Raw genomic sequence first — 26,341 nt, forward strand, 5'->3', positions numbered from 1 at the left:
TTTTTTATTTATGCGAGTCTAATGCGAATGTGTAAGTTAAAAGTCAGTCACAGAAATATTATTTGACACACTTAATTAATTTTAAATACATCTCAAACTTTTTAGAATTATAACAAAAGAATATAGATATATCTCTCTCCCTCCCCCAAAATGGTAACAAATTTTTTATACTTATATTTAAAGTAGTAGCACTTAAGACATAGTATATCGAATTCACTATGGCATCCATATGAAAATAAGGTATACTTAGTGCTATGTATTCCTATAATTAGTCTTATAATTAATATTAAATCAAAGTAACGTGAATAAGGTACATAAAAAGGTTGAGAAAAGAACAAACTATAGTTTCGGTTTTATAAACAAGAATATTCCTCAGTGTCAAACGGACATACGGTGTTACAGTTTTATAAACAAAATTCTTCCTCAGTGTCATACGGACTTAAGGTGTTTCGATTCTATAAACAAGAACCTTCTTCTATGAAACATTGTAGACACTGAAGAAGGTTCTTGTTTATAGAATCGAAACAATAGTTTCCCCTTTTTTGTACATTTATTTGTACCTCCTTCACGTTGTTTAATTTTAATATATAAGCTACTATATCATAACAACACTAAACGATAAATGAAACAAGAATGGCTCAAAGAAACTTTAGAATTAATTAATCATTCAAGAAGTAGTTATACAGGTGTTCACTCGACATCTATCAGATCTCTGGCCTCACAGTATTTTACTAAAGAAACATTTACAGTGAAACTTGTTAAATTGCCCAGTTCTGCATGTTAGTCAAATTGACCTTAATAATTAAGTACAAAACTGATATAAACAATAAAGTTCTCATTTTATTAGTTGACCAAATGTATAAGCTGGTCATTGAATTGTAGTTCGCATATCGCCAACTTACAAAATTTTCAGCGTAGTAGATAGCGCAGGTCATAATAGTCAGAACTGTGCAGTCACGATTACCTCCCCTCTACAAATAATTTAGTTCGAACTTAGTTACATAACTTCGTACAAAAAAAAATAATATAATAACAAAACTTTGTACTTAACATAGAAACACTGTGTACTTTTGGAAAACGTAAATAATTTTCAAATTCCCCCCATCTGGAAATTGACAGAAAGAATCAATAATTTGTTAGCGGATTCAAGCGCGGTCAGTGCGGTTCTAGTTAAAACACAAGTTGTCGGTTTATAGGTAGAAATCCGAACACGCGGGGGCAGGAATTGAAGTTAGGGTACCTGGGGGTAGGAGAGGGTTTGTACTTCGGGGCAGTAGGAGCGGAGAAGGTACTCGTTTCTACAGTATTTGAGTCAAAAAGAAAAAAAAATCTGAAATCGAAAAATAAGTACATCTTAGAGACGAAGTTGAGAAGCCAAGGGTACGGCAAAGGTATAGAAAGAATAGGCAAGGTAACCATGGTAACGAGAAGGGGATGTGAAGTTTTTGTGTATATATAGATATATTCCTGTCCATATAGGCCGAAAGCACACCCACTCCTCCATCTCCCTTTTTGGAAGAAACTCCAGAAACTCTAATCCAAGAGAAATGACCAGACGGTTTGTTTCCTTAGCTCCTTTGGTGAATGGACAGGGGTGATTTAGTCACAGGGGCCTTCAAATCTACAGAGGTAGGTAACCATAGAAACGACACTCGCATCCTTCTCCTACAGGCCATGCTTTTTAGAAACGCGGGGTGGTGTGGAGTAACCCCCCTGTTTTTTCCCCTGATGGCAGATGGGCGGGAAAACACCACAGATTGGTATGCTGGGAATTAAGATAGCTCTTTATATAGATATATATATAAATCCACCTGCACTAACAGCTGAGAAGGTATGTTTTCAGTAAACTTAATAAACAATAGACTCTTTTGTAAGTTATAATTAATCACAAAGAAGACCCAAATAGTTGAACATAAAAAAATCTCATGACAAAAACTTTAGTAAGTGAGAACGCATAAATTTTTTAATGACAGTTAGTACAAGGTAAACTCCATTAAATAAAAACAATTTAAAAACTTTCAAGAAAGATAACGTAGAAAATATATTTTTATTAAATAAAAATTAATCAAAAAGGATATTTTTAATTATGTTTTTTATTAAGTCAATGTAAAAACTAAACATATAATGATTAGAAATAACTGATTTTTATTCTAATGAATGTTAAATAACAAAAGGAGAATAAAAACTCATTAGAATCTAATTGAGACTTATCTCTTTTCTTATAGCTTTGCAAATAATTTAGTTTTATAATTAAGTAAAAAATAAAAACACAATTCCTTTTCAAGAAAATGCTAGTTTCTTTTCTCATACTAATTAATTCTAAGTCGTGATTTCTGTATATACTGTGAGCAAAAAAAAATAAATAAAAGGATCACCCAGAATAACTTTTGATCTAATGATCGGATCTTCACCTTCTAGAACTCAATCTTAATTATTCGACGAGGTGATTTCAAATATGCTTATCAAATAAAGCAAACGATATTTTAAGGTACGGAATCGGACACAAAACCGTACAGAATAAACATACCTTTTTTTCTTTTTGACGGATTCGGATTTCTGACTCCCAAAATAAAGGGTAGCCGCAATCTGGGAAATATGGTCCCAATAGTTAATACCAAACCGATTTTGATTTCTGACTCCTTATTAGGTAACACAAAAATAAATTACAATATTTTAATAAAATTTTAAATATTATAACAAAAAAATTATTGTCAAAAAGTTCTCGTTATACTGAACAGAATAATCTCATTTAGAGAAACGAAATGCAAATACATTAAAATGATATTCAATGTTAAAGCTAAACTTGAAGAACACTTAAAGGTTTTCAACTCCTTGTTAGGTAATAAATATATCTCTATAAAAATTTTAAATAAAAATTTTTTTTAAAGAATTTTAAATAAAAAACAACATTTAAGAGAAAAATTTTTTTGTCTAAAAGTTCTCGTTATACTAAAAAAAAAAAAAAAACATCTCATTTAGAGAAACAAATTACAAACACGTTATACAGAAGTCGAAAATTGCTCTTTCACATTACAGCTGAACTTAAAGAACAAATTTTTGGCTTCGACTCCTTCTTAGGTAATACAAATAAAATAAACAACAATATTTCAACAAAATCATTAAATATTACAACTGTTCAAAAACGATTATCAAAAAGTTTTCGTTATACTAAAAAGAATAATCTCATTTAGAGAAACGAATTCCAAATACATTAACATGCATTCCACGTTAAAACTGAACTTGAGGAATAATTTTGGGTTTTTAACTTCTTCTTAAGTAAAACAAATATATTTTAATAAAAATGTTAAGTAAAAATACAACGGTTAAAAAAAATGCTTGTCAAAAAGTTCTCGTTATACTAAAAAGAATAATCTCATTTAGAGAAACGAATTCCAAATACATTATACAGAAGTCAAAAATTGCTATTTGACGTTATCCTCTTACAAATAAATCCCAGGTTATGTCTCTTCAAACGGAATCCAAAGAAAAGAAGGAAAGGAAAAAAAATAGAACGAAAAAAAAAATATATATATTTTTCTCTTTTTCTTTTATATATAACTACTATTATCAGCAGTCGGAATCTTCATTCTTTAAAAGATTTTATTTTTTATATTTATTTTCATCTGCCTATACAGCGCTGTACTTTCAATCCAGCTGAAGCGAGCTAGGCTAGAGAGGGGGGAGAATGACCAGTGGGCGAAAAGGGGGTGCAGGGGTAATACTCGGGGAAAGGTAGTAAGAGATTATAGAAGCGAAAACAGAAGGGAGATGTGTAGCTAGTTGGCCAGCTAAAGGAATATCCCAATACCAGATTATACATCCCATAAGTCTCTGCTGGTTTGCTGGACTGGGATGTAGTGCATTAGCAATGCACGAACGATCAAAGAAAAATGCATAGTATAAATATGCTTCGTAAAATATGGGGCAATTATTCTATAGGAAGTAATATTTTTAGTGTAAATACATGAGGCGAAAATAGCACGGGATGAATTTTGATGAAATTCATTGGTAATACGAAATATTTTTTTTTGAAAAAAAATTGGAAAAAGGAATAAGTAATAAGAAAAGAGCAGTAAATTGAAATTCGGTGGATAATTATTATCAAAGTAATAAAACAAATAGATTCTAAAAACAATTTTTGCATTTTTCGCAAAATTGAATTGTAATCCTATGTAATTTTATACGAAAGTAATACATTATAACGAATGTCAATTTTTGCAGAAATACAATGTGACCTTTTAAATTTCTCGTAATAACACATTACAAATAAATTACGTTACATTTTAAATATACTAGCAACAGAATAATAATAAAAATATTTATATCATCTATTTATTTTTAAATTGAACCACCAAAAAATAAGTAAAGTTATAGAAGAGAATAATATAAAATTTTACCAAAATGAAAGAAAAGACAATTATTTAGTTTATAAAATATCTATAAAATAGAAAGTAAAATAATTGATATTTTCTAGTTGATCATAACATAGGTAAAAATATTGCGAGCATTTTAAAAGAATAAAATTCTCTTATTTTCTGTAAAATAGAATTAAAATACAAAGCATTTCAAATGTAGTTATTTTTGCTAAAATGCATAATTTTGTGCTAAGAAACAGGTTCAAAGTTGAACTTCAGGTTAGGTTATGTTGAACATAAGGTTGAAGCAATGTTTCAATTCAACTTGACCAATAGGATAGTATACTCAATTTCGATAAGATAGAATGCAACGTAGTATAGTTATTACTTTAACACCTCATTAAAGCAACAGCAAATTTACACAATATTATGGTAGCATTATTTTTAACAGTGTACTGTTTAATTCTATTCCACTATCTTTCGAAGAACTTGGAACAACGCTTAAAATACACTTTCAGAATAATCGATAAAGTTGAACCATAATATCGATACCTTAAACCATATGGTGCAAATTTTCCACAATATTAATAAGGTGTTAAATTAAAACATAATTGGGATTAAGTTGATCAGTATCGTATGATTAAGATTAAAAAGAATATAAATTACCCGGTAGTAGGGTGCAATTTCAAGCACAAAAAAATTCTTTTAAAATTATCGTACTTTATGAAAATGGTATTCCTGGTTAAAAAAACGAAGGAAAAAAAATTTTGGTAGTAAAACCAATATATATGATATTTATAATCCATAAGTATATAAGATATCTAAGACATAAGTATATAAACATAAGTATATAAGCTATAAATATATAAGATATAAGCATATAAGATAGATATAAGCGGTATTACCAAACATTAAATAAAAAAAACGAAGCTGAAAAGTAAATTTTACCGAAAAAATGGTTGTTATGCCATGCCTTAAGAAATAATGATAAAACTATCAAATTTTGCCACGTTTACTAAATTATAACACAGATTATAATTTAATAAATCATTGCCAAAGCTCTTCAGTAAAAATTATGCACGTTTCTGGTGTTCCCATAGAGCCAAGAACACGGTAAAATTGACCATATTCTGGTAGTTTTGACCTTACTTTTTTTTTTCTTTTTTTGATAATTAATTAATTTTGAGGCAAATTTGCACAATATTACGCTTCAAATATTTTGAGCAGAGTGCTTTTTTTTCGTTTAAATTATCAACACAAAAATCTGAAAATTGTAGTGAAATCATCGAGATCTCAACATGAGTTAAGCTGTTTACAAACACGTTAAATAGAAACAAATACTTCAAAGCGAGACAGAAGGCAGTTTAACATTAAAAGTTTCAGAACAAGTTTTCAATAACAGCATTTTAGTGCATTAGGTATAAATCATTCAAATTAACCGTCTTCAAAAACAGTAATAAACAAAACAAGTGGGCGATTAGGCACGGAACTGCCCTTAGGATATCCTCACATTCCGACAACATCCTATTTACATGAACCCGCATGTGTTTTGTTCGAAATCATTACTAACACTCCCATATAATATGGTTGCAATTTCATGGGAAACGTTATGATAATCCCCAACGATCCTATTTAATTAGCTATATCCAAGAACTATTATTCATAAAAACTGCTATAAACTAATATACAGTTACAAATAAGCAGTTAAAACTGTTACAAATTAATAAGTTGTGAAAAAATAGCAGCTTATATGGTTAGTCATGCTGTGACCAAAAATGCTGGATCAGTAAACATAGTGAAAAAAAAAATACTTGAAATTTTCATATATTCTAAAAATTAAATTTCAAATTTATAATTTCATTTTAAAAAATACGATTAATAAGTTACGACTAATTTTGTTTCACTGATTTTAAATTTTAATTGTCAAGAATCTAGAAAAAAAAAACATAGTTGAAAAAATAAAAATAACAGCGTAACATATGAAAAATTTATTGCATAGTTAATACAAAAATGCAATTATTGAATGTAGAAAAAAATTTTTTGGTGTCATTTACTCTTACAATATACTTTATCAATTTTTAAAAAAATAATTGCTATTTAAAAAAAAATTAAAACTCTTTATTGTGTTAGGTATTGATGTTTAATATATAACATTTTGTGTTACGTTAGTGACTCCCAATTCTAAATTTTTAATTTCTTTTAAATAAATAAAAATTACTGGAAATCAAAACAAGTGTAAATGACACCAAGAGTTATTTAAACAAAAATTACCAGAACTGCTTAGCTCATTTTTATCTAAGATACGTACATTTGAGGCAAATTTTTTATTAAACATATTTTCTATACTTTTTTCATTCTTATTAATTTAGGCCAAAAGAAGTAAAAAAAAAATATATATATATTTAGCATTTTAATAATTTGTGGTTAATGAAATACAACATGAAACACCGCTGCCTTCTTTTGCGTTAAAGGTAAAATCTTCCAAATAATTATTTTTCAAATTTGCAATTATTCGCAGATCAAATAAAAACAGTTATTCATCATTGAAATTTCTTTAATTCACAAAATCAATTACTGATAAATTTTTGAATATGAGTTAAAGAAAATATTTCCAAACTAAGTTTTTTGGATTTTATATTTTAGTACAAATAAAAATCCGATTAAGTAACAGATTTTTTCAGTAACTATTAGACTTTTCTTTATATTTACAAAAAACCAAAATCTATTTTTGCTTCTGATTAGAGCGGCAGAAGAAGGGAAAAAAAAACCAAAAAAGGCACAAAGGTTTCCCAGCTGCGCCTAAGGGTAAAAGTCTGCAATTATGATTTGCGTAAATGGTCCCAAACTACACTGTGTATACTGAAGAATTTTTAAAAGATGTATTATGAGTAATTTACAGTGTCGTTTTTATTAGATGACATTCTGAGAAAAAAGGTATGGTCAAAACTACTAAGGTATGATAAAATTTGGTAATTTTATCATACCTTAGAGAATGGCATAAAAACCATTTATACGGTTGCATTTACTTTTCAGATTTGTATTTTTTTCTAAATGTGTGGTAGTAATAACTATAAGTTTATAAACCAGAAAATCCGGAAAACCGTTATAATAGCGGAGAAATTATCAAATGAATGGTTTAAATACCGTATATTAACGTTTTATTGATCCGACGACTTATGATTCATTTTAACAGAAATGTTATTACCATGCAATACAAAAATTTTATCTATACTTTTTTTTTCACTGTATACAGTACTAAATTTCTTTCAATATTTTTTATTGTCCCAAATGTAATAAAAAATTGAAAGGAAAAACAGTAAACTCAAACAAAAAAAAATAGACAGTCAATGTTTATTCAATTTAAACATGGATACTTACAGAAACAAAGCAAAAAACGAATATGACCATTTAAAAAAAAAGTTACAGAATAACAAAGGAAATAAGTTACTTATTCAATGCTTCTTGTTTTACTCAATCTAATCTTACTCGAACAGGAAGCGGAAATATACGCCGCACTATGTTCAATTTCAGAAATGGCTTTCAGATTTTAAGAATTGCTTTCAATAGGACGGCTTAATTTGAAAATTTCATACAAAAAAAAAAGATTTTTTTTTCTTCAATTCCTCTTAAAGCTACGTTTCATTTTCGAAACTAAACTTACAGATGAGCATTTCTGTTACAAAATATATATCCATTAGAAAAACTAAAAATAGGATATTTCAATTTAAAAATTGAAAATCAAATTGCGGTAATATCAAGCGAAGGGCATAAGTTTCAATAATTTGTTAGGATATCAGAAATTGCAGCTATCAACGATACAGTTCCGCCTCCACTGAATAAAATCATCATAAATGTTTAACTTAGAAGAATAAAATCGCCAATACTATCATGAAAATCCAAGGGAAATAGATCAAATATTTTACCCAATCGTCATGAATTAAGCAGGTAGTTAGTTGCAAGTGGAAAAATTTTAGTCCTGAAAAATTTATAGCTGTTATTTATATAAATGAAGATTAATGCAGACGTTAGATTTTACTCGAAATATTACAGTTCTGCCCAGGCATTTTGAAAAATATCATATTTTTGTAAATTTTTTGAATAGCATGAGTATAATGTTGAGAATCTAAAATTAGCGCTAAATCGGGTACTCTATAGCTAGAGTACCGTTTTAGTGAATGTGTAATTTACTTTTTTTGCGATTACGTTAATTTACTGTTTTTGCGATTACGTTAATTTATTGTTTTTGCGATTACGTTAATTTACTGTTTTTGTGATTACGTTAATTTACTGTTTTTGCGATTACGTTAATTTACTGTTTTTGCGATTACGTGTTGCGATTGCGGTTTTTTTCCCTTCACTTTATTAATCACAGTTTCGACACAACGTGTAATACCGTGCATTATTGATAATAATAATTAGGGTTTAAGATAAGAATAAAATCAATTAAAAGGAAATTCTTTTTTTTTCACTTAAAATAAGTTCATTTAACCATCGTTTAACAAATAATTCCCCCTTACAACTACACAGAGAGCTTCGATTAACAACGTCATCAGCTCCGTTTTTAAAAAGAATAATTTCGTGAAAGCTCCGTTTTTAAAACTAAAAATATTGCGAATATCTAGTTTTTGAAATAAAATATTTTGTTAAGAACTCGTTTTTACGGCAAAACAAATAGCGAAATTCTCGTAATGAACCCAATTTTCAGCAAAAATCCTTGTTTCAATTAAAGATTTATTTTTCTTTCCTTTTTTGAAATACAATCTAGAATGCGTTTTTCGAAGCTTTTTCGCCAAGGAAAATAAAAAAAAAAAGCGACAGTTCGTGTATCTTAAAGCTTGGATAAATGATTTTAAACTTGAACTTGAAAAGTATAATAATTTCAAACCATTATCTTGTTGAAAAATATTGACGGGGACAAATAGTTTAAAATAAAAATATGTTTTAAATATTCACAAAAATATATTACAATTCTGTTTAACCTCGCCAACTCGGCGTAATTTTTCCTCATTTTTTGAGTCACATACCACACACGTATAGGCTGTAAGTTAACACTTGAATATTATAATTCGTTTTTATTGATTGTAGTTGAAAGCGATTAATTTCGCGTTAAAATATTACGTTATTACACAGCAAATTTCTTGATGTACTTTTAAACCAGTAGAAACATTTCAAACTGTAAAAAATGGAATTATCTATTTATCTTTTTGAAATAAAGCTAATTCCATTTCTTAAATGGAATTCATTTATTCAAATTATTGTTTATTCATCGTTGCTTATAACGGAATTAACATTTTCAGTTATGAATCTTCGATTCTCCCTAAATTAATTTATTAATTAATGCAATAAGAATATTAAGAATAAAAGAAAGGCCTCAGCCGCAAATAGATCCCTCAAAAATAAAAAGAAAAAAAGGTCAGTTGGCCGAAACCATTAGGAAGAGCATCTTTTGACATTTTCAAGCTCTGCGGAAGAGCAATTGACGCGAGATCAAAGGTTACTGATTTCGAGGCGTTCGAAATATCTCCAAGTTCAAACGATGATTTGTTCCCTTTACCGGAGTTCGACTTGAAGAAATAGAGGGGGGAATGATTGAGAGAGTACATTTACAGACACAAAACAGAAGGTAGAAAATAACACTGAACAAATCGAAGCATACCTTCAGATTTTTCTCAAAATTGTAAAATGTTAGACAATAATGGAATGAAAGGAATTCGCTACAACCTTAATATAATGGGTGCTAAGTTATACCATATTATCATAATTTTTTTTTAAACATGAAATAAGACACTAAGGTTCATCTTAACTACATTACGGTCCAAGATTATGGTTGAATTTAGTAACTAATTAAAGTTACTATACAAATTAGTGTTGCATTTATGGTTCAAGATACGACTAACTATGGTTCAAGATACTATGATACAAGATACTAACTATGGTTCAAGATACGACTATGGTACAAGATATAATCAATTTAGGAACTAATTAAGGTTACAACAAATTTGCATTGTATTATGGTTCAAGACGCCGGCATTATGATTTAATTTAGAAACTAATTAAGGTACAACAAATTTGCACCGTTTTATGGTTCAACGTACCGTCATATGGTACATTTTAGGAGCTAATTAAGTTTACAACTATGCATTATACTATGGTTCAACGTACCGACAATATGGGATTCCAGAATCCATTTAGGAACTAATTAACGTTACAACAAAATTGAACCGTATCATGGTTCAAAATACTCACTTTATGGTCTGATGTTGAAATGATTTTTTTCGAACACGTGTTCGTAATATTGGGAAAAAAAGTCATGCAATGGTAATGGATATCAGCCATCTTAAAAAGTTTCTAAAACATTAGATGAAGCAAAAAATATTTTTAAAAAAATGATAAGACCACATCGAAAGCACTGCATTGAGAAATAATTTGAATGGTTTCTAATTTCGTGGCAATCATCGAAGACTTGTAATAGGTACTTAATTAAAAAAAACTTAATCTAAAGTGAGTCATATTTGAAAGCTGCGCACAAAAACTGGGTAAAATCAGCATTTTTCTCCATTAACATGGTTTTTTGAAACTCTTTCGCCAAAGAAAATACAAAAGTCACAGTGTACTTTTGTGTCACAGTGTACACAGCACACTTGAAGCAAAGCTGTTATTTTTAACTATATTTAGTTAATTTTAACCTTATTAGACATTCTGTCGTAAAGAATTATCTGGACTTTAGAACGGACAAATAACTAAAATATTTTAAAAGTTATTCAACTTTTATAAAAATTGCCAATTTGGCGACATTTATCACTTAGATGAAAATTATCTAAATCAATGCCTTATTATAAATTTTTACTATTTCTTAAAAGCCTAGATAAGGCAACACTTCTCTTTTTTTCCTTTCCTCCAAGCCCTGAGCATGTACCTAGGTTATACAAAACCACATACAATCATAAGATTGCGTAGCAATTTTCGGGGGTTGGCGAGCGCTAGCGAGCAGGGGGCGCAGCTCACTATTAAGTCATATTGCTCAGATATAAGAAAATATTCAAGTTTTCCATACTAGTTATAAGCATAACAAGTATCCATATTTATAATTTTTTTAAAAAAATCACTGAATTGCAAAGAAATCTGATGGGTTTCAATGGAAGAAAAAGAATCAACGAACGACAGAAAACATTGTAAACAAGTACTGGGGACAACTACAAACCAATCTAATGGGAATTAAAAAAGAAGAAGAAGATGATGAGTCATAGAAGANAAAAAAAAAAAAAAAAAAAAAAAAAAAAAAAAAAAAAAAAAAAAAAAAAAATTATCTCCATCATTGTACAGAAAAAAAAATCATGGAAGAAATCACAAGTTATATTGAAAAGTTACTCTGAATGGGTTTCTAATTTTCTTTCCCAGGTAAACGTCGGATGATATGTAAACGTTAAGAAAAGAAATCATCAGACAAGCTGATCCAAAATGAGCCATCCTTCAAAAGGACGGAATTAAGCTGCGTTATTTGGACCTAGTGGACAACACAATGGCCAAATGAAGCAGCAGATACATCTGTAGGGAAAATAAAAGAGGGACAAATGTCCAGAGAATAAGAAAAACTTTGTTTCTCAACGTTTTGTTTCATGGAAAGTGTCCGTTTGTGAGAAAATTCCGTTTGTGATCGATTCCTATTTCGGCAGTGGCTACAACTGTCGAGACTCCTCCATAACCCAACCCTCTCGAGTGTTTTCAGCAGCCCCCCCCCCAACCTAAATTGTCTTGCACTACAAAAAAACTACCGAAGAAAAGTAAAACATAAAAGGAAGCAAAAAGAAGAAGAAAAAAAAACTTTTTTTTTTCTTATCTTAGTTATAAGAAGAGGACCTTACAGTTACAAAGGCGTGTGACATGTGAAGTTTTCTCAACGGCAAGGCTGGGCATTGTCCATTAAGCACAATCATCGTGTTTCTAAAAAGCACACAACAGGGCACCGCCCAGAAGCGACTTGCAACCGCCTATTATTGGAATTACCTATTTGCCGAAAATAAACGGATAGGTAAAGATAAAATAATCCAGTGGGTGAGAAATGACTTCAAGAAATTGCTCTTAGCAAAAACCAGCATCTTCTTCCTTCCATCGCCAAAGCATTTTGTTTTTATTTGTATTATTCGCCTCACCTTTTAAAAGGAATAAACATTGCTTTTCTATCCATCATTTAGCTTTTGGTGAGAATAAAGAAAAAAGTTCGCCAATATTCTGAAAGTCCTCGGCATCAGTCAACATTAAGGTAATAACAGAATTTAAGCTAAACGCCACGACGGCAATGATAAAGAATTGTTAGGTTGTTTAATAGAATATGTTCCGAAATATAAGGAAAAAAAAAGTTTACAATAAAACTGGCAAGAGGCTTAGACGGAACGGAATTAAATATTGGAGCACCCTCTTGTATAGTAAATATCAAAAATGTGGCGTGCAAATCGGAACTGCCTGTTTTAGAATAAAATAAATGAAATATACACAAAAAATATGAATCCTACGTAAAAAAACAAGTGGAGAAATAGGATACATTAAATTGAATCAAACATCTATGCTTGAAACGATTAAAAATTTAATGCTCTATAAAAGATATTATTATCAATATTACCCTTTAGGAACGATATGAAACAATTTTACATCAAGTATTTAAAATTTGAACTTTTTTATAGAATATTTATAGTAACTTATTAAAAATATCTCCCAATATAAAAGAATATGAAACAAAATAAAATACGCACGGTACTAATTAAGATACAAAATAAAATAAAGTGAAGAATGATGAAACCGAATACGAAAAGATTAATAATGTTCTCGCTTACTTCAACAAACAGAGTTTATAATATCGTCTGATTTAAAAAAAATTTGAAACAAAATAAAATATGCAAAATATTATTAAAGATAAAAAAAAATGGAATTTGATTACATGAAGTTGAACAGTTTCATTGCAAGAGTTCATAATATCATCGATGGTTACGTAATTAGAACTGTTTCACATCTAGAGTTTATATTATCGTCTGATACAGAAGAAAATGAAACAAAATATGCACGATATTATTTAAGATACGAAGAATAAAGACGAATTGAAATCGATGGTTACATAATTAGAACTATTTCATATCTAGAGTTTATATTATCGTCTGACACAGAAGAAAATGAAACAAAATATGCACGATATTATTAAAGATACAAAAAAGAAAACGAATTTAAAAAACTGTATAATGCAGGATTTAGTATTCAGAATTTATATTGTTGAAACTGGGATTAATAGCTGATATAAAAGAATATGAAATATGCACGATAAAATTAATGAACCAAAAAATAAAAGCAAGTTAAAATCGATTGTTGAACAGTTTAATCAGTAGAGTTTATAAAATTATTTTTTTTTACATTTTAAGAAGGATACTAAAAAAATTGGATACAAATTTTTAATTTTATAACTTATAGAAGTGAACTTGAAATGTAGAGTAAACTTCGTAAATTTATTTATAATTTAAATTTTACTTTCAAAATTATCAAACTAAAATGGTCAAAAATATTATTTAAATTATCTTCCATTATAAAAGAACATGAAGTGAAATAAAATATGCACAATATTATTAAAGTTACAAAAAATATAGATAAACGAATTGGAGAAATCGAATTTTGATGGAAGAATAAAAAAGGCATTCATATTATTTACTGATACATAGGAAATACGGTCACGAAATGTTTGGGGAGGGGGTCGAAATGGAAGGATCGAAAAAATACATGAAATTTTCATACAACTCTATTGAATAAAATACACTTATTTACGTTTTTTTGGAAGTCGTGTTTACCAAATCAAATATGACTATGGAAGCTAGAAGCCCATTCATTTGAATGGAAGAGAGAAAATTGCTTTTGCTTCTGAATCTTTAAAGTATACATATAGACTGCAGCCATTTTCAATTCGAGCATATGAATGAATGTAAGAAGAATGGAAAAAAAGCATTGCTATTCAGCCGACGTATAACCCTATAAAAAGGATTTCAATCTATATAAGAATATATAATATTTCCAGCTTTCAATTTGTTTACATTCAAAGGAGGTGGTAAATATATCGTGGAAGACCAGAAGAACAAAATTTGCGATTCGAATGTAATCTTTTTTACCAAATAAAATTCAGAAAGAAGTGTTTATGGAAAAATGTGAATACTTCCAAGAGAAGTGGGAAGAAAATTCAATTTTCTTTTGCCTTCCGAAGATATTGCAAGAAATATATGCAAATATTGTATATGTATTGAATATATTTCTCACTTTAAAAATGGCAGAAGAAAACTCACTTAAGGGGAATAAAACGTTAGAGAAGATAAAATAACTTAATATAAAAATAGTTTATTCCCTCCCTGCCAAAATATTACGACTACTAATAAAAATTGTATGCAAAATTGTAATACTGACTAGTTAAGCTATTTCTGGCAATGTGTTGCAAGGTTTCTATTGGAATTTGAAGCATTATAATTGATTTATGTTTCTGGTTAGGAGTTCGACTGACTGATCAATTGATTATCATTCTGATATGCTATATTTATTAGAAATTAATGCACACATTTTTAGTCCTGTCAGCCAAATCCTTTCAGCCTTAGTCAAAAATAACGGTAACTAATGAAACTCACATAAAAACTTTATAACAGACAAGTTATGAATTTTATTTTCTGATAATGATAAAATGATAGCATAAGGATTTATCATATTTCTGTCTTTGCAGTCAGACCAAAACCAGACTGATCAAACTGATATTTTATAAACTCATGTATATGTTAAACCAATGTATATGTTTATGTGCCTATGCTAATTATTCGCAACCTTGCCAGTATTGATTAGAATCAGTCAATGATGATTATAATATATCAACAACGATTATAAATCATTCAATTTCAATATAGATTATAGATTAATGATTTCAATTATATTCAATTATTCTATTATTTCATTCTTCGTATTTAATGATAATAATTTAAATATTTACATTTTACTTTAAAATCTAATTGCAGGGGTATAATCTACCATTTTTCTTGACCAACTTATTAAATATAAAGATTGTAAAATGTGTATTTGAAAAAAAAAATAATAATATAAGTTTTTTTTTAAAAATTTTTTTTTAATTTAATTTTTTTACCGTGATTTTTACAGTAATATTTATTTAATTTCAGTGATTTTACAATAAATATTACTGCAAAAATTAAGGAAGATCTGATTATTTGTCCCGTAAAACCTTCGATAAAAAGTACTGGCACCCTGAGTATCGGTTCTTTCTACCGTAATTTGATCCGGTATTTTTACAGAGCTAAATTCTAATACTATGAAGCATATCGGCCTTCAAATAGAACAAAAGGGGAAAAAAGGGAAGTTACCTTCAAGTGATGGAAAATACAAAAATCACCACAGCTTTTCCTCCACACACTTAAGCATAAAAATTTTAAAGCAACTTGGACAGTCCTTAGTTGATAATTGTCTCACTAAATTTCGATTTATTAATACATACAGGTCAGTCAATTCAGTCAGAACTCTGAAGATAGGAAAATACTCAAACATACAAGATAGAAGGAGAGAATTTCAAAATAAAATCGGTACTCTTAAACATTAATAGCCATAATCTCCAAAATGCAAACCCATCTAAACTAGCCCAACACAAACTTTTTCTCTAAAATATTCCCCGTCACAACCTAGACGCAAGAAAAAAGAAAGAAAAACAAAGACCAACACCAATCTCCAAGAATGTCATTTTTCAGGTGATAAAAAATGCAAAATTCCAACAACAGCGTAACCAATTTGAATAAACAGATCTGTCTCCAAACGGAACCCTGGAGATTGGAGGGAAGTCAAAAATGATGAGGGTTCCAGAGGAATATGATCACTTTCCTCCATACACTTAAACACATCTCGCGGAGACGTGAGAAAAGCTGGAAAAGAGGTGTATGCTAAGAGATGGATATGGCAACACAAGATAAGCAGGATCGAGCTAAATGCGAAAGAGAAAGATCTATATACATAAAAGATGGGATTCAAGTCGAAGCGCTTCCTAACGGTCACTTGTCTGCCTTGCATTTATGGATCAGCATTTTTCCTGCAGACTTGATGTATATAAGAAAAGGGGAGGGTTGACACCTGAGAGGTTAGGGGGAAGAGATACAGTTTTCTTGAATATGAAACTAGACCCAATAAAAGAAACTCCATAAAGTGGGTAGGCATAAGCCTATGCGAAGTTTTAGGCCTATCTCCATGACTATGTAATGCAAAAAGGGAGCTTCGCGCCTCCCCGGGAGCTGAGAGGCTTGCTTTTAAAGGACAACTTGGTATTCATGCGCACTTCGTATGCTTTTTACTTCGTAGCATTTATTCATAAAACCCAAATATGAAGTCTCTGTTGTTTGGGAAGAATTCGAAAAGTGGCAAGAGGGGCATAAAAATAGAGGCAATATGGCGGCGACTTCTCAAAAATTTATGAAGAATAAAGAAGAAGATAGAGAAGTATGCACACCTTTAAAATAAAGAAATAAATTTCTCTTATTGATGGTATATTTCAAATGCATAAAAATAAAATGAAATGGTTTAAAAATGTGATTTATTAACAATTAATTGACCGGCAATTTTACGCAGAAACTATGTCATATCAGCGGCTATTATTTTGCAATTGAACATGAAAGTAAAGTAAAACACTCTAAATATTGATTTCATGCTCAAACGTTGTTGACCTATGAGGAGTTAACTACGTTTGGACATGAAAAGACGAATTTACTCGTCGCCGGTTAACAACGTGTCATTAAACAACCTCCTCAAGTAAAAATGAATACAATAAATTTAATTTATTAAAAATGGTTATAATAATTGACTGAAATTTAAATAAATTATAAAAATGTGAATAAAAAGAATTAGCATAAAGTTTATATTTACGATTAGTTAAATTGTCATTAGGATTTTTCTTTACTCATATAGTGTTTATAGCAATTACTAAATACAAATTTGACAGTAACTTTAATAAATATTTTATAGAATGCCTTGTCATTGTATATTATACCAAATTCGAGTGGCAAAGAACTAACTAAATGATTAATATTTCATACATTCCCAAGACATTTTATAGAATTAAAAACTTGCAGACAATCTATACGATTAAACAAAGTACTATATAATAATACTTATGCTTCATAGTTTGGCTAAAGATCGTTAGCCTTTCTTTAAAATGCCTAGGCATTGTATCGAAGGTGTTCGTATGTCCTTCAATAGGATACTAAGGCATTCTATGCATCGACAAGCCAAAGCAAATAATTCAGGTATTTTACACTTTGGCCCGAAAACACCACGTACTTCATATAATGACTAGGAGTTCTACAGAATACCGACATTTCATACATTGACTGCAACAAAAATTAATTATTGTTAATTAAGAAAATACTATATACTTTTTCATAGCAATGGGGCAGAAAAACCTCAATAACAATCTCAAAAAATAGAACACCTTTTGCCTTCTCTTTTTTCTTTTTTTTAAAATTTTATTTAAGTAGATTTTAAAATTTTAGATGTTGCACTTGATAAAAAAGTTTCTTAGCTGCAACTTGCATCCATTTTAAAACATATAAGATGCTAATCAATTAAGATATAAATCGATTACAAACGACAAAATCATGTTGTGGGTTTTTTTATCACACAGATATGGAAAAACCAATTCAAAAGATGTTTCTCGATTATTAACATTTAAATGATATTATGGGTTTTTTGAGGATTGCTTAGTAGAATAAACAAAACTATTCTAGGTCAGAGGAGAAAAAAAAATTAAGTTAAATATAATAACAAATAATTTTAATTCACGCTTGTCAAGACCAAATAACAAGAAGCAAAGGTCTTAATTTTATTGGAATACATATGCAAATTCATAAGAAATTGATGGAAATAATTCATATAATTCTTTTTGAATTAGATAAATTCTGACTCCCATTCGTTAACAACTATCTTAATAAAATCTTAAACGACTAAGAGTGAACATAACGCAACACAATGTAAGATTGCGTAACCAAGGTCAAAGGAGGACAATAATATCAAACAATATGGTAAAACACCATAAATGTAGAAATTTAAACGTAGGTTGTTTTATATGTGGGGAATATGTGCCTTAACACCTTAAAACTTAGAACAATACCCAATTATTTTTAAACTAAGAATGCTTACCAAAACAATAAAAAGAAAAAATATTTTCAAAACTATTTTTAAGAACATCGATGCAGTAAAGTAATTTAATTGTAATTAATTTACTGAATACTTTCAATTTAATGAATAAAAAAAATTGCATGTCTTTCGACTGTTTTTGAACAAGAATAACATGTTTAAAAGTGATATTTTAAGAGGATCTTTGCGTGAGAGGTGCCCCAATGGCAATAAATAAACAAACAATATGAGAAAAGAAATATGGAATAAATAACAATATGAGAATAAATTTAACAATACACTGTTAATAAATCAATCTATGATTAATTCGAACGCCAATCGAGTGCATTCTCCTAAAATTATTTTTGAGTGTTATTGAACAAGAACGGGTAATTAAAATAATTAAACTGAAAGTAATGTTTCCGAAAACCTTGTAAACAACTTGTCTTTTCAATATATAAATAAATAATAATAAATAAATATGTAAAATTAAATAAATAAATAAAATTAATAAAATAAGAAAATATTCAGGCTTAAATATAAATTAATTAATGACTTTAATAAGTTGTATATTCTAGTAAAAAAGTAAGACCACATGAAATTAAATTATTTAATCACATACGTTGTGTCTTTTAATGTATTAAATTTATACCAGTCGAGTGAGTTTTTTTTTCTTAAATAACGGCAGTTATTACTATTTTCCACAATATTTAAATAAAATTTGCTTAAATATTCAAAATATTTAAGCAAATTTCTAGCAAAAAATCAACGTAGTGAAATAAAACAAATTACAGACATCAATTGATACTTCATTAAATAAAATATATCACATAATTTAATGTTTTAAAAATATATCTCAGTTGTGGGTCTTATTAAACAGTAACATCAGAAATTATTAATAAGTTCCTATGTAATATTTTGCCAAAAATAAGGGTGCAAATATCATTCAAAATAACAAAATAAAACATTTTTAAAAGTATTAAAATGCTTATATTTAAACAACCCCGAAATTTTTTTTAAGAAATTAAGAAATAAGGTGCCATAGTAACAAAACAAAAAACCTTCTGTAGAAAAGGATACAAATGGGTATCCATTCATCAGACTACTATCATAGATTTTAATAATAAGTTATATTAATAATTAATTATAATAATATTTAATAATAAATTACTTTATCATATTTATTATATATAATTAATTATATATAATGAACAATATATAAATATTGTTATTATTAATATTTCAGAAAAAATAAGTTATTAATATCATATATTTCAAATGCCTTCAAAACATGTCTGACTCGTGGATACTTTTTATCAATAACATCAGAAATGTATAATATTTTTCAGTGTAATATTTGGCGAGAGATGAGGCGCCATAATAACAAAATCTTCTGTAGAAAAGAATACAAATGGATACTCAATCATCAAACTAATATCATATATTTTAATAATAAATTATTTTAATCAATTATATTAATAATTAATTATACTGTATTTTATAATAAATTAATTATATTAATAATAAAATTTTATAATGAATAAACTATCAATATTTTAGATGACTTCAAAACATGTCTGACTCGTGGATACTTTTTATCCATAACATCAGAAATGTATAATATTTTTCAGTGTACTATTTGGCGAGAGATGAGCTGCAATGATAACAAAATCTTCTGTAGAAAAGGATACAAAAGGATACTCAATTATCAGACTAATGTCATATATTTTAATAATAAATTATTTTAATCAATTATATTAATAATTAATTATACTGTATTTTATAATAAATTAATTATATTAATAATAAAATTTTATAATGAATAAACTATCAATATTTTAGATGACTTCAAAACATGTCTGACTCGTGGATACTTTTTATCCATAACATCAGAAATGTATAACATTTTTCAGTGTACTATTTGGCGAGAGATGAGCTGCAATGATAACAAAATCTTCTGTAGAAAAGGATACAAAAGGATACTCAATTATCAGACTAATGTCATATATTTTAATAATAAATTATTTTAATCAATTATATTAATAATTAATTATACTGTATTTTATAATAAATTATTTTAATCAATAATATTAATAATTAATTATACTGTATTTTATTATAAATTAATTATATTAATAATAACATTTTATAATGAACAAATTATCAATATTTTAGATGACTTCAAAACATGTCTGACTCGTAGATACTTTTTATCAATAACATCAGAAATGTATAATATTTTTCAGTGTAATATTTGGCGAAAGATGAGGCGCCATAGTAACAAAATAAGAACCCTTCTGTAGAAAGAGGATGCAAATGGATGCTCACTCATCAGTACATTCCTCTTCTCGTCCTACATATTTTGAGGCCCCGAATTGGGTAGCGGAATGACGGCTCTGTGTCGATGACGCCATTAGTTAAAACACATAGCCCGCCCCAGCAGCCTGCCACAATATGTTTTTTAATGAGAATTATATGCGGGGCATCGTGGTCACATTCCATTTATTCTTGTTCCAAGTCAACACCTTATACTTTTCTCGAACATCGAATTTAATCAATTCTGAGGTATGAGAAACACAAAGTAACAAAAGATAATATTAAATAAGCTTTTATTTCTTTTGTTTAAGAAGAAAGAAATCATCGATGTTGCATATTAACATCCTTATTTCAAATTTCAGGGTTTAAGAAAAAATATTTTGAGGAATAATAGCACTAAAGCTAGAAAAAAGATGTAACAATTACTATAAATATCAAAAACTAATTAACATGGTTAAAAGTTAATATTTTGAGGAATAATAGCACTAAAACTAGATAACAGATTTAGGCATTCCCCGAAATATCAAAAACTAATTAACATGGTTTAAAAGTTAAGGCGTATGATATGATAATATTTTGAGGAATAATAGCACTAAAACTAGATAACAGATGTAAGAATTACAATAAATATCAAAAACTAATTAACATGGTTTAAAAGTTAATACTTCGAGGAATAATAGCACTAAAACTAGATAACAGATTTAAGCATTCCCCGAAATATCAAAAACCAATTAACATGGTTTAAAAGTTAAGGCGTATGATATGATAATATTTTGAGGAATAATAGCACTAAAGCTAGATAAAAGATGTAAGAATTACTATAAATATCAAAAACTAATTAACATGGTTTAAAAGTTAATATTTCGAGGAATAATAGCACTAAAACTAGATAACAGATTTAAGCATTCCCCGAAATATCAAAAACTAATTAACATGGTTTAAAAATTTACATTTTGAGGAATAATAGCACTAATGGCAGTAATCGAATAAAATCATAATCAAATGATAATCTCATAAAAATGTGTTACATTAAGTTTAGTTACTTTATACTTCAATGAATTTTAATGTTTTAATCGAAAATAATTGGCTACATCATTAAATTTTTATAAATTATTATGGTTAGACAGAAAAAAGTGTATAATTTGAATAAAAAAAAAAAAATGAATTAAAAAAAGGGAAAAATAAAAGTAATTTCAGCAATTATAATTGCTAAATCTTAATCACATCAAAGTTATAAATTAAATGCGTAACCATCAAACTGAACTTCGTTAAAACCATTTCCTAATATATTTTATTTTGTTTATTTATTTATTTTTTCATCCGTGCAGTTATCGGTAATCGATTTCATTCAATCGATAGGTAGGGGGAAAAAAATAATATTTCAGAAAAATCTAACGAGCAAGTTAAACAAAAAATAATAGATTTCTGTGATTTCAATACTAGAGGAAAAAAATACAGAAAGAAGAAAAAATAAATATAAGTGAAGATCGTTAGGGCATCTAGAATAAGGATATATTCTCGAAAATTCCAGAACTATATAGATAATATTTAAGAAAGAAATTCCGATATGTTTAAAGCTTCACATTTATGAAATCATTTTGAAATTGTGACACGATCCCATGACAGTTGCCTCATTGCGTCATAAAAATACTTTTACAAATTTCTGTACAAAATAATTCTGAAATAATTAAAAGTTTAAACTTATTTCAAGAATTTGTAACGTGCCAAATTAATTCTATTACAATTTTTGTCAATTTAAAGACGGAATTTCTTCTTATCACATGTTAAGGAATTTCGGTACATTTTACATATGTAAGGATTTACACATGTAACTCATGAAAATGTAGTTATAAACACATTTCTGACATAAGTTGATTCACATTATGGAGTTCAAGGTAAAAAAAGTTATGTCAAAAAGTTATTCCTTTAAAGAAAAAGAAAAAGAAAAGCATTTTGTAATTAATAATTTAATTTGTCTTTAAAACGTATACTAAAGAGTTAGAACAGAATTTAAAACAAAACAAAAAAACCTCCTAAAATTTGAGAAAATTATTAATTTGAATCCTTTATCTAAGTTGCTTGCTAAATTTATTCTAATTCAAATTACATCTCTGTAAGAGTTAAATTTCAATTAATCGAATTTATTTCGAAACAAAGTATTATTAAAAAAAGATTTCAAATTCCATTTTTATACTTTTATCCAAATGATTTAAATGCAAGTAATTAAGAAAATACGTATAGGTGTGTTTTTATAAACTTTAAATGTTGAAGTTTCTGAATGGTTTAGTTAAACTTTTGAAAATGAGTTTCGAGATGTTAAATACCACATCCAAAACAAATGTTATGAACAATCGAATCAATAAATCTCTAAAGAGCTAACAGAAAACCATGTGTGCAGAGCTAATGCACAAACTGAATAAGCATAACCAAAATAAAATCCTTTACATACTAAAGCAAAAACCATACAAGCAAAGTTGATATAAAATCCTTGCATGTGAAGCTAATGTGAAGTAAATAATATAAAGTTATTAAACAAATATTGAATTTTAAAAAAAAACTACATAACTCATTAATTCCTTCTCTAATCGTAATTTGGTGCGATTATTTTATCAGAAAAATAAATAAATTTATATATAAATATTGCATTGCAAAAAATAAACCAATGTTATCAAAGCATGCCAAAATAAAAGTAATCAAAAACAAAAATCAAATGCAAGTCCGAAAAAATATAAAGAAATATATATATTCAAATCGATTAAGAACTCAGTATATAGAAATTATCTCTTTAAAAAAAAACAAGCAACTAAATTGATAGCTCTGTAATAGCGAAAGAGAAAATGTTACAATTAAGGAAAATTTAACGTTATCGTCACTTTCACAAAAGGGATAAACTCCAGTTAAAAACGTCTCGAAAGATTTACACAGTTATTTTCAAACAATAACTTGATCGCTATGTCAGAGGTCATTTTTTTTCCTTCCGTTTTTCAAATAATAATAATAAAAAAATCCTTTTACGAACACTTCATAAAAAAAACTCAATAAAAGAGTAACCAAACTCAAATAAAAAAAAGGAAGAAAACAATTACAAGATCCCGGTGTGAACATCGTGATCTGTAGACCTGTATTTCAAGCACAACAAAATCCGCCCTCATCGAATCTGATTGGCCCACTGGCCACTAGTAAGTAGCCCTTCATGTACCATCAAATGCGACAGGTTGAAAGAGGGGTGGGGGATGAAGTACCACGAAAAAAAAACGCGTTGAGTGGCATAAAACGCGGATGTCAACATTCAACAAAAGAAGAAGAAGAAAAAAATTGCTGGCACTTAAAGTAATCAAAGCCCCTTACCTTTATATGTGTTTTGGCGGCAGTCCCAGGAAAAGGGCTCACGAGTTCTGCCTGGCCCGTACATCCACAACAAGAAGTGAAAAATCCCTACAACGAAACAGGCATCTTCTGTTTTAAAGGCAAATTAGAGGCAAATCTGGAGCGCTCATTTCTTAAACAACTTTCCCAACGTGCTGAATAAGAATGAAAAGGAAGCTAAAAAAGACGATCCACTCAATGCATGTATGCATGCACGCTCGGCAGGGGAGGCCCTGCGATGGGAGTTTGGTCAGCCAAACCTGTCCAATTAATCCACTGCCCCGGGACACACAGAAAACCGACATGCAAAGTTTCTTTTGCTGTTTTTTTCTTTTTTTTTCTGCTTCTTCGGGGGAGGAGCAAAAAGGAGACGCTGGGGGTAAGGGGATTTTTTTTTCTTTTCTTTCTTTTTTCGCCTAATGATTTTTATTTTTTTTTATCTGAACATACTCCTTTCGCAGAACCTACGCTGGGGAAAAATATAAATAAATCAAATGAAAAAAAAATGTCGTCTTGCACGACTGGTGCGGGGGAAAAAAAAAGGTAACGAGAAAAGGAAAAAGGGAAGAAAAAAAGAAGAAAAAGTGAAGAAAAAAGGAGCGCGCGTAACGTTTGGAATAATTATTATTCAGAATAGAAAGAAATAAAAAAAAGCGTTGGCCCCAGTGGGGTTGGTTTGTATTAAGCAGGTGGAAACAAAAAAAAAAATTTGAAGCTAACAATGAAGACCGTCATTTCTATTCAGCGGCAAGGACATGGGCATTAAAAAAGAAACCAGTTTTATAAAATTAAGGGGTGAGGGGGCTGAGTTAAGGGGTAAACACTGAAAGAAACATTTCATAAACATGTTACAGCTCTTCAAGAATAATTTATAGGTTTCGTGTTTTCTAACCCTTTAACTTAACAATACCACCTTACAAAAATAAGCCAATGTTTTTAATGATGTCATAAGTGCATGATAATGATTTTAGGTCTACAAAAGAAAAAAAAGAAAAAAACATTCAGTTGATAACGGAAATTACCTCTTTAAATTGTAATTAGTAGATGTTGATTTTTTATATAACACTATTAAGTAAAAAAAACATAATCTTTTTTTATCCAGTTGTATCTTGAAAAGTATTTTACTGAGTCATTTTGATTTTATATATTAATATTATACCCGCAGAATATAATAATACAGTAACTTGAGAAAATCGTTAAAATCATTCTAAATTCTTATAATTTTTTAAGACAAGCGATTGTCATAGCTACCATTAACATATTCTAAATCGTTTGTAGATACGCTTATTTATAATAACACAACAACGCATGAACGAAAAGCATTCTAAATCGTCTGCGTATTTAAAATATTAATTTTGTCAATCATTTTTTTTTCCTTGCATACTTTCTAAAAAATTATTTCACTAGATCACTTTGATCTGAAATATTAATTTTATACTCGCAGATTTATAATAACATGATTGATAGCTAATGAAAGAAAAAAATTATAATCGTTTTCATATTAGACAAGAAATTGTCACAGTTACCGTTAGCATATTCTAAATCGGTTGCAAATTGTAGCCATGTTTTTGCGAAACTGTTTTTTATAACTTAAAAAATATTTTTCGGAGTCACATTGATATCATATATTAATATTATACCCAGCACAAAAAAAACACACTAAATCATTTTCATTTTTTAAGACAAGAAATTGTCATTGTTACCGTTAACATAATTCGAATCGTTTGTGTATTTCAAAATATAACCATATGTTTGTGATTTTAAAAAATTTTCCGATTTTTCAAAAACAAAAACTTATAAATTCCTCATAAGAAATGACACAATAAAAATGATAACTTTACTCCACATAAATGATAAGTAATTAACGAAAAATGGATCTTTATAATCAATTGTTTTCAAGTTATAACATTATTTAACTAGGTTGCAGGTTTAGGTTCCTTCCAAAGTTTTCTTCAAACCGAAAGTGAGCAGCAAAAACAACTCTGTCTAAAAGAGCCGCATATAATTTCGAATTTGAGTGATATCTTTGAAAATTATTTTTCTATTATAATTCCACTTAAAAACTTAAATAATTTGGTATTAACCGATATTTATCTATAAAAATAATCTGAAGGATATATATATATATTAAATGC

At 28.4% G+C, this 26,341-nt stretch overlaps 1 protein-coding gene across 5 annotated transcripts in view; it reads right to left on the minus strand.

The window, feature by feature from the left end:
• Nucleotides 1-26,341, minus strand: part of LOC107438772 (POU domain, class 2, transcription factor 3) — a 545,522-nt gene that overhangs the window by 274,717 nt on the left and 244,464 nt on the right. Inside the window, exon 1 of one of the 5 annotated variants that reach the window (XM_021144692.3) lies at nucleotides 24,189-24,536. The exons of the other annotated variants lie outside the window; for them this stretch is intronic. Within the exon in view, the coding sequence (XP_021000351.1) occupies nucleotides 24,189-24,252 (64 nt within the window). The 5' untranslated portion in view covers nucleotides 24,253-24,536. Of the gene's footprint in view, nucleotides 1-24,188; nucleotides 24,537-26,341 lie in introns of those variants that run through there. 5 annotated transcript variants of the gene reach the window in all.

The sequence above is a fragment of the Parasteatoda tepidariorum genome, chromosome 5, assembly GCF_043381705.1.
Source record: "Parasteatoda tepidariorum isolate YZ-2023 chromosome 5, CAS_Ptep_4.0, whole genome shotgun sequence".
In the NCBI taxonomy this organism is placed as follows: domain Eukaryota; kingdom Metazoa; phylum Arthropoda; class Arachnida; order Araneae; family Theridiidae; genus Parasteatoda; species Parasteatoda tepidariorum.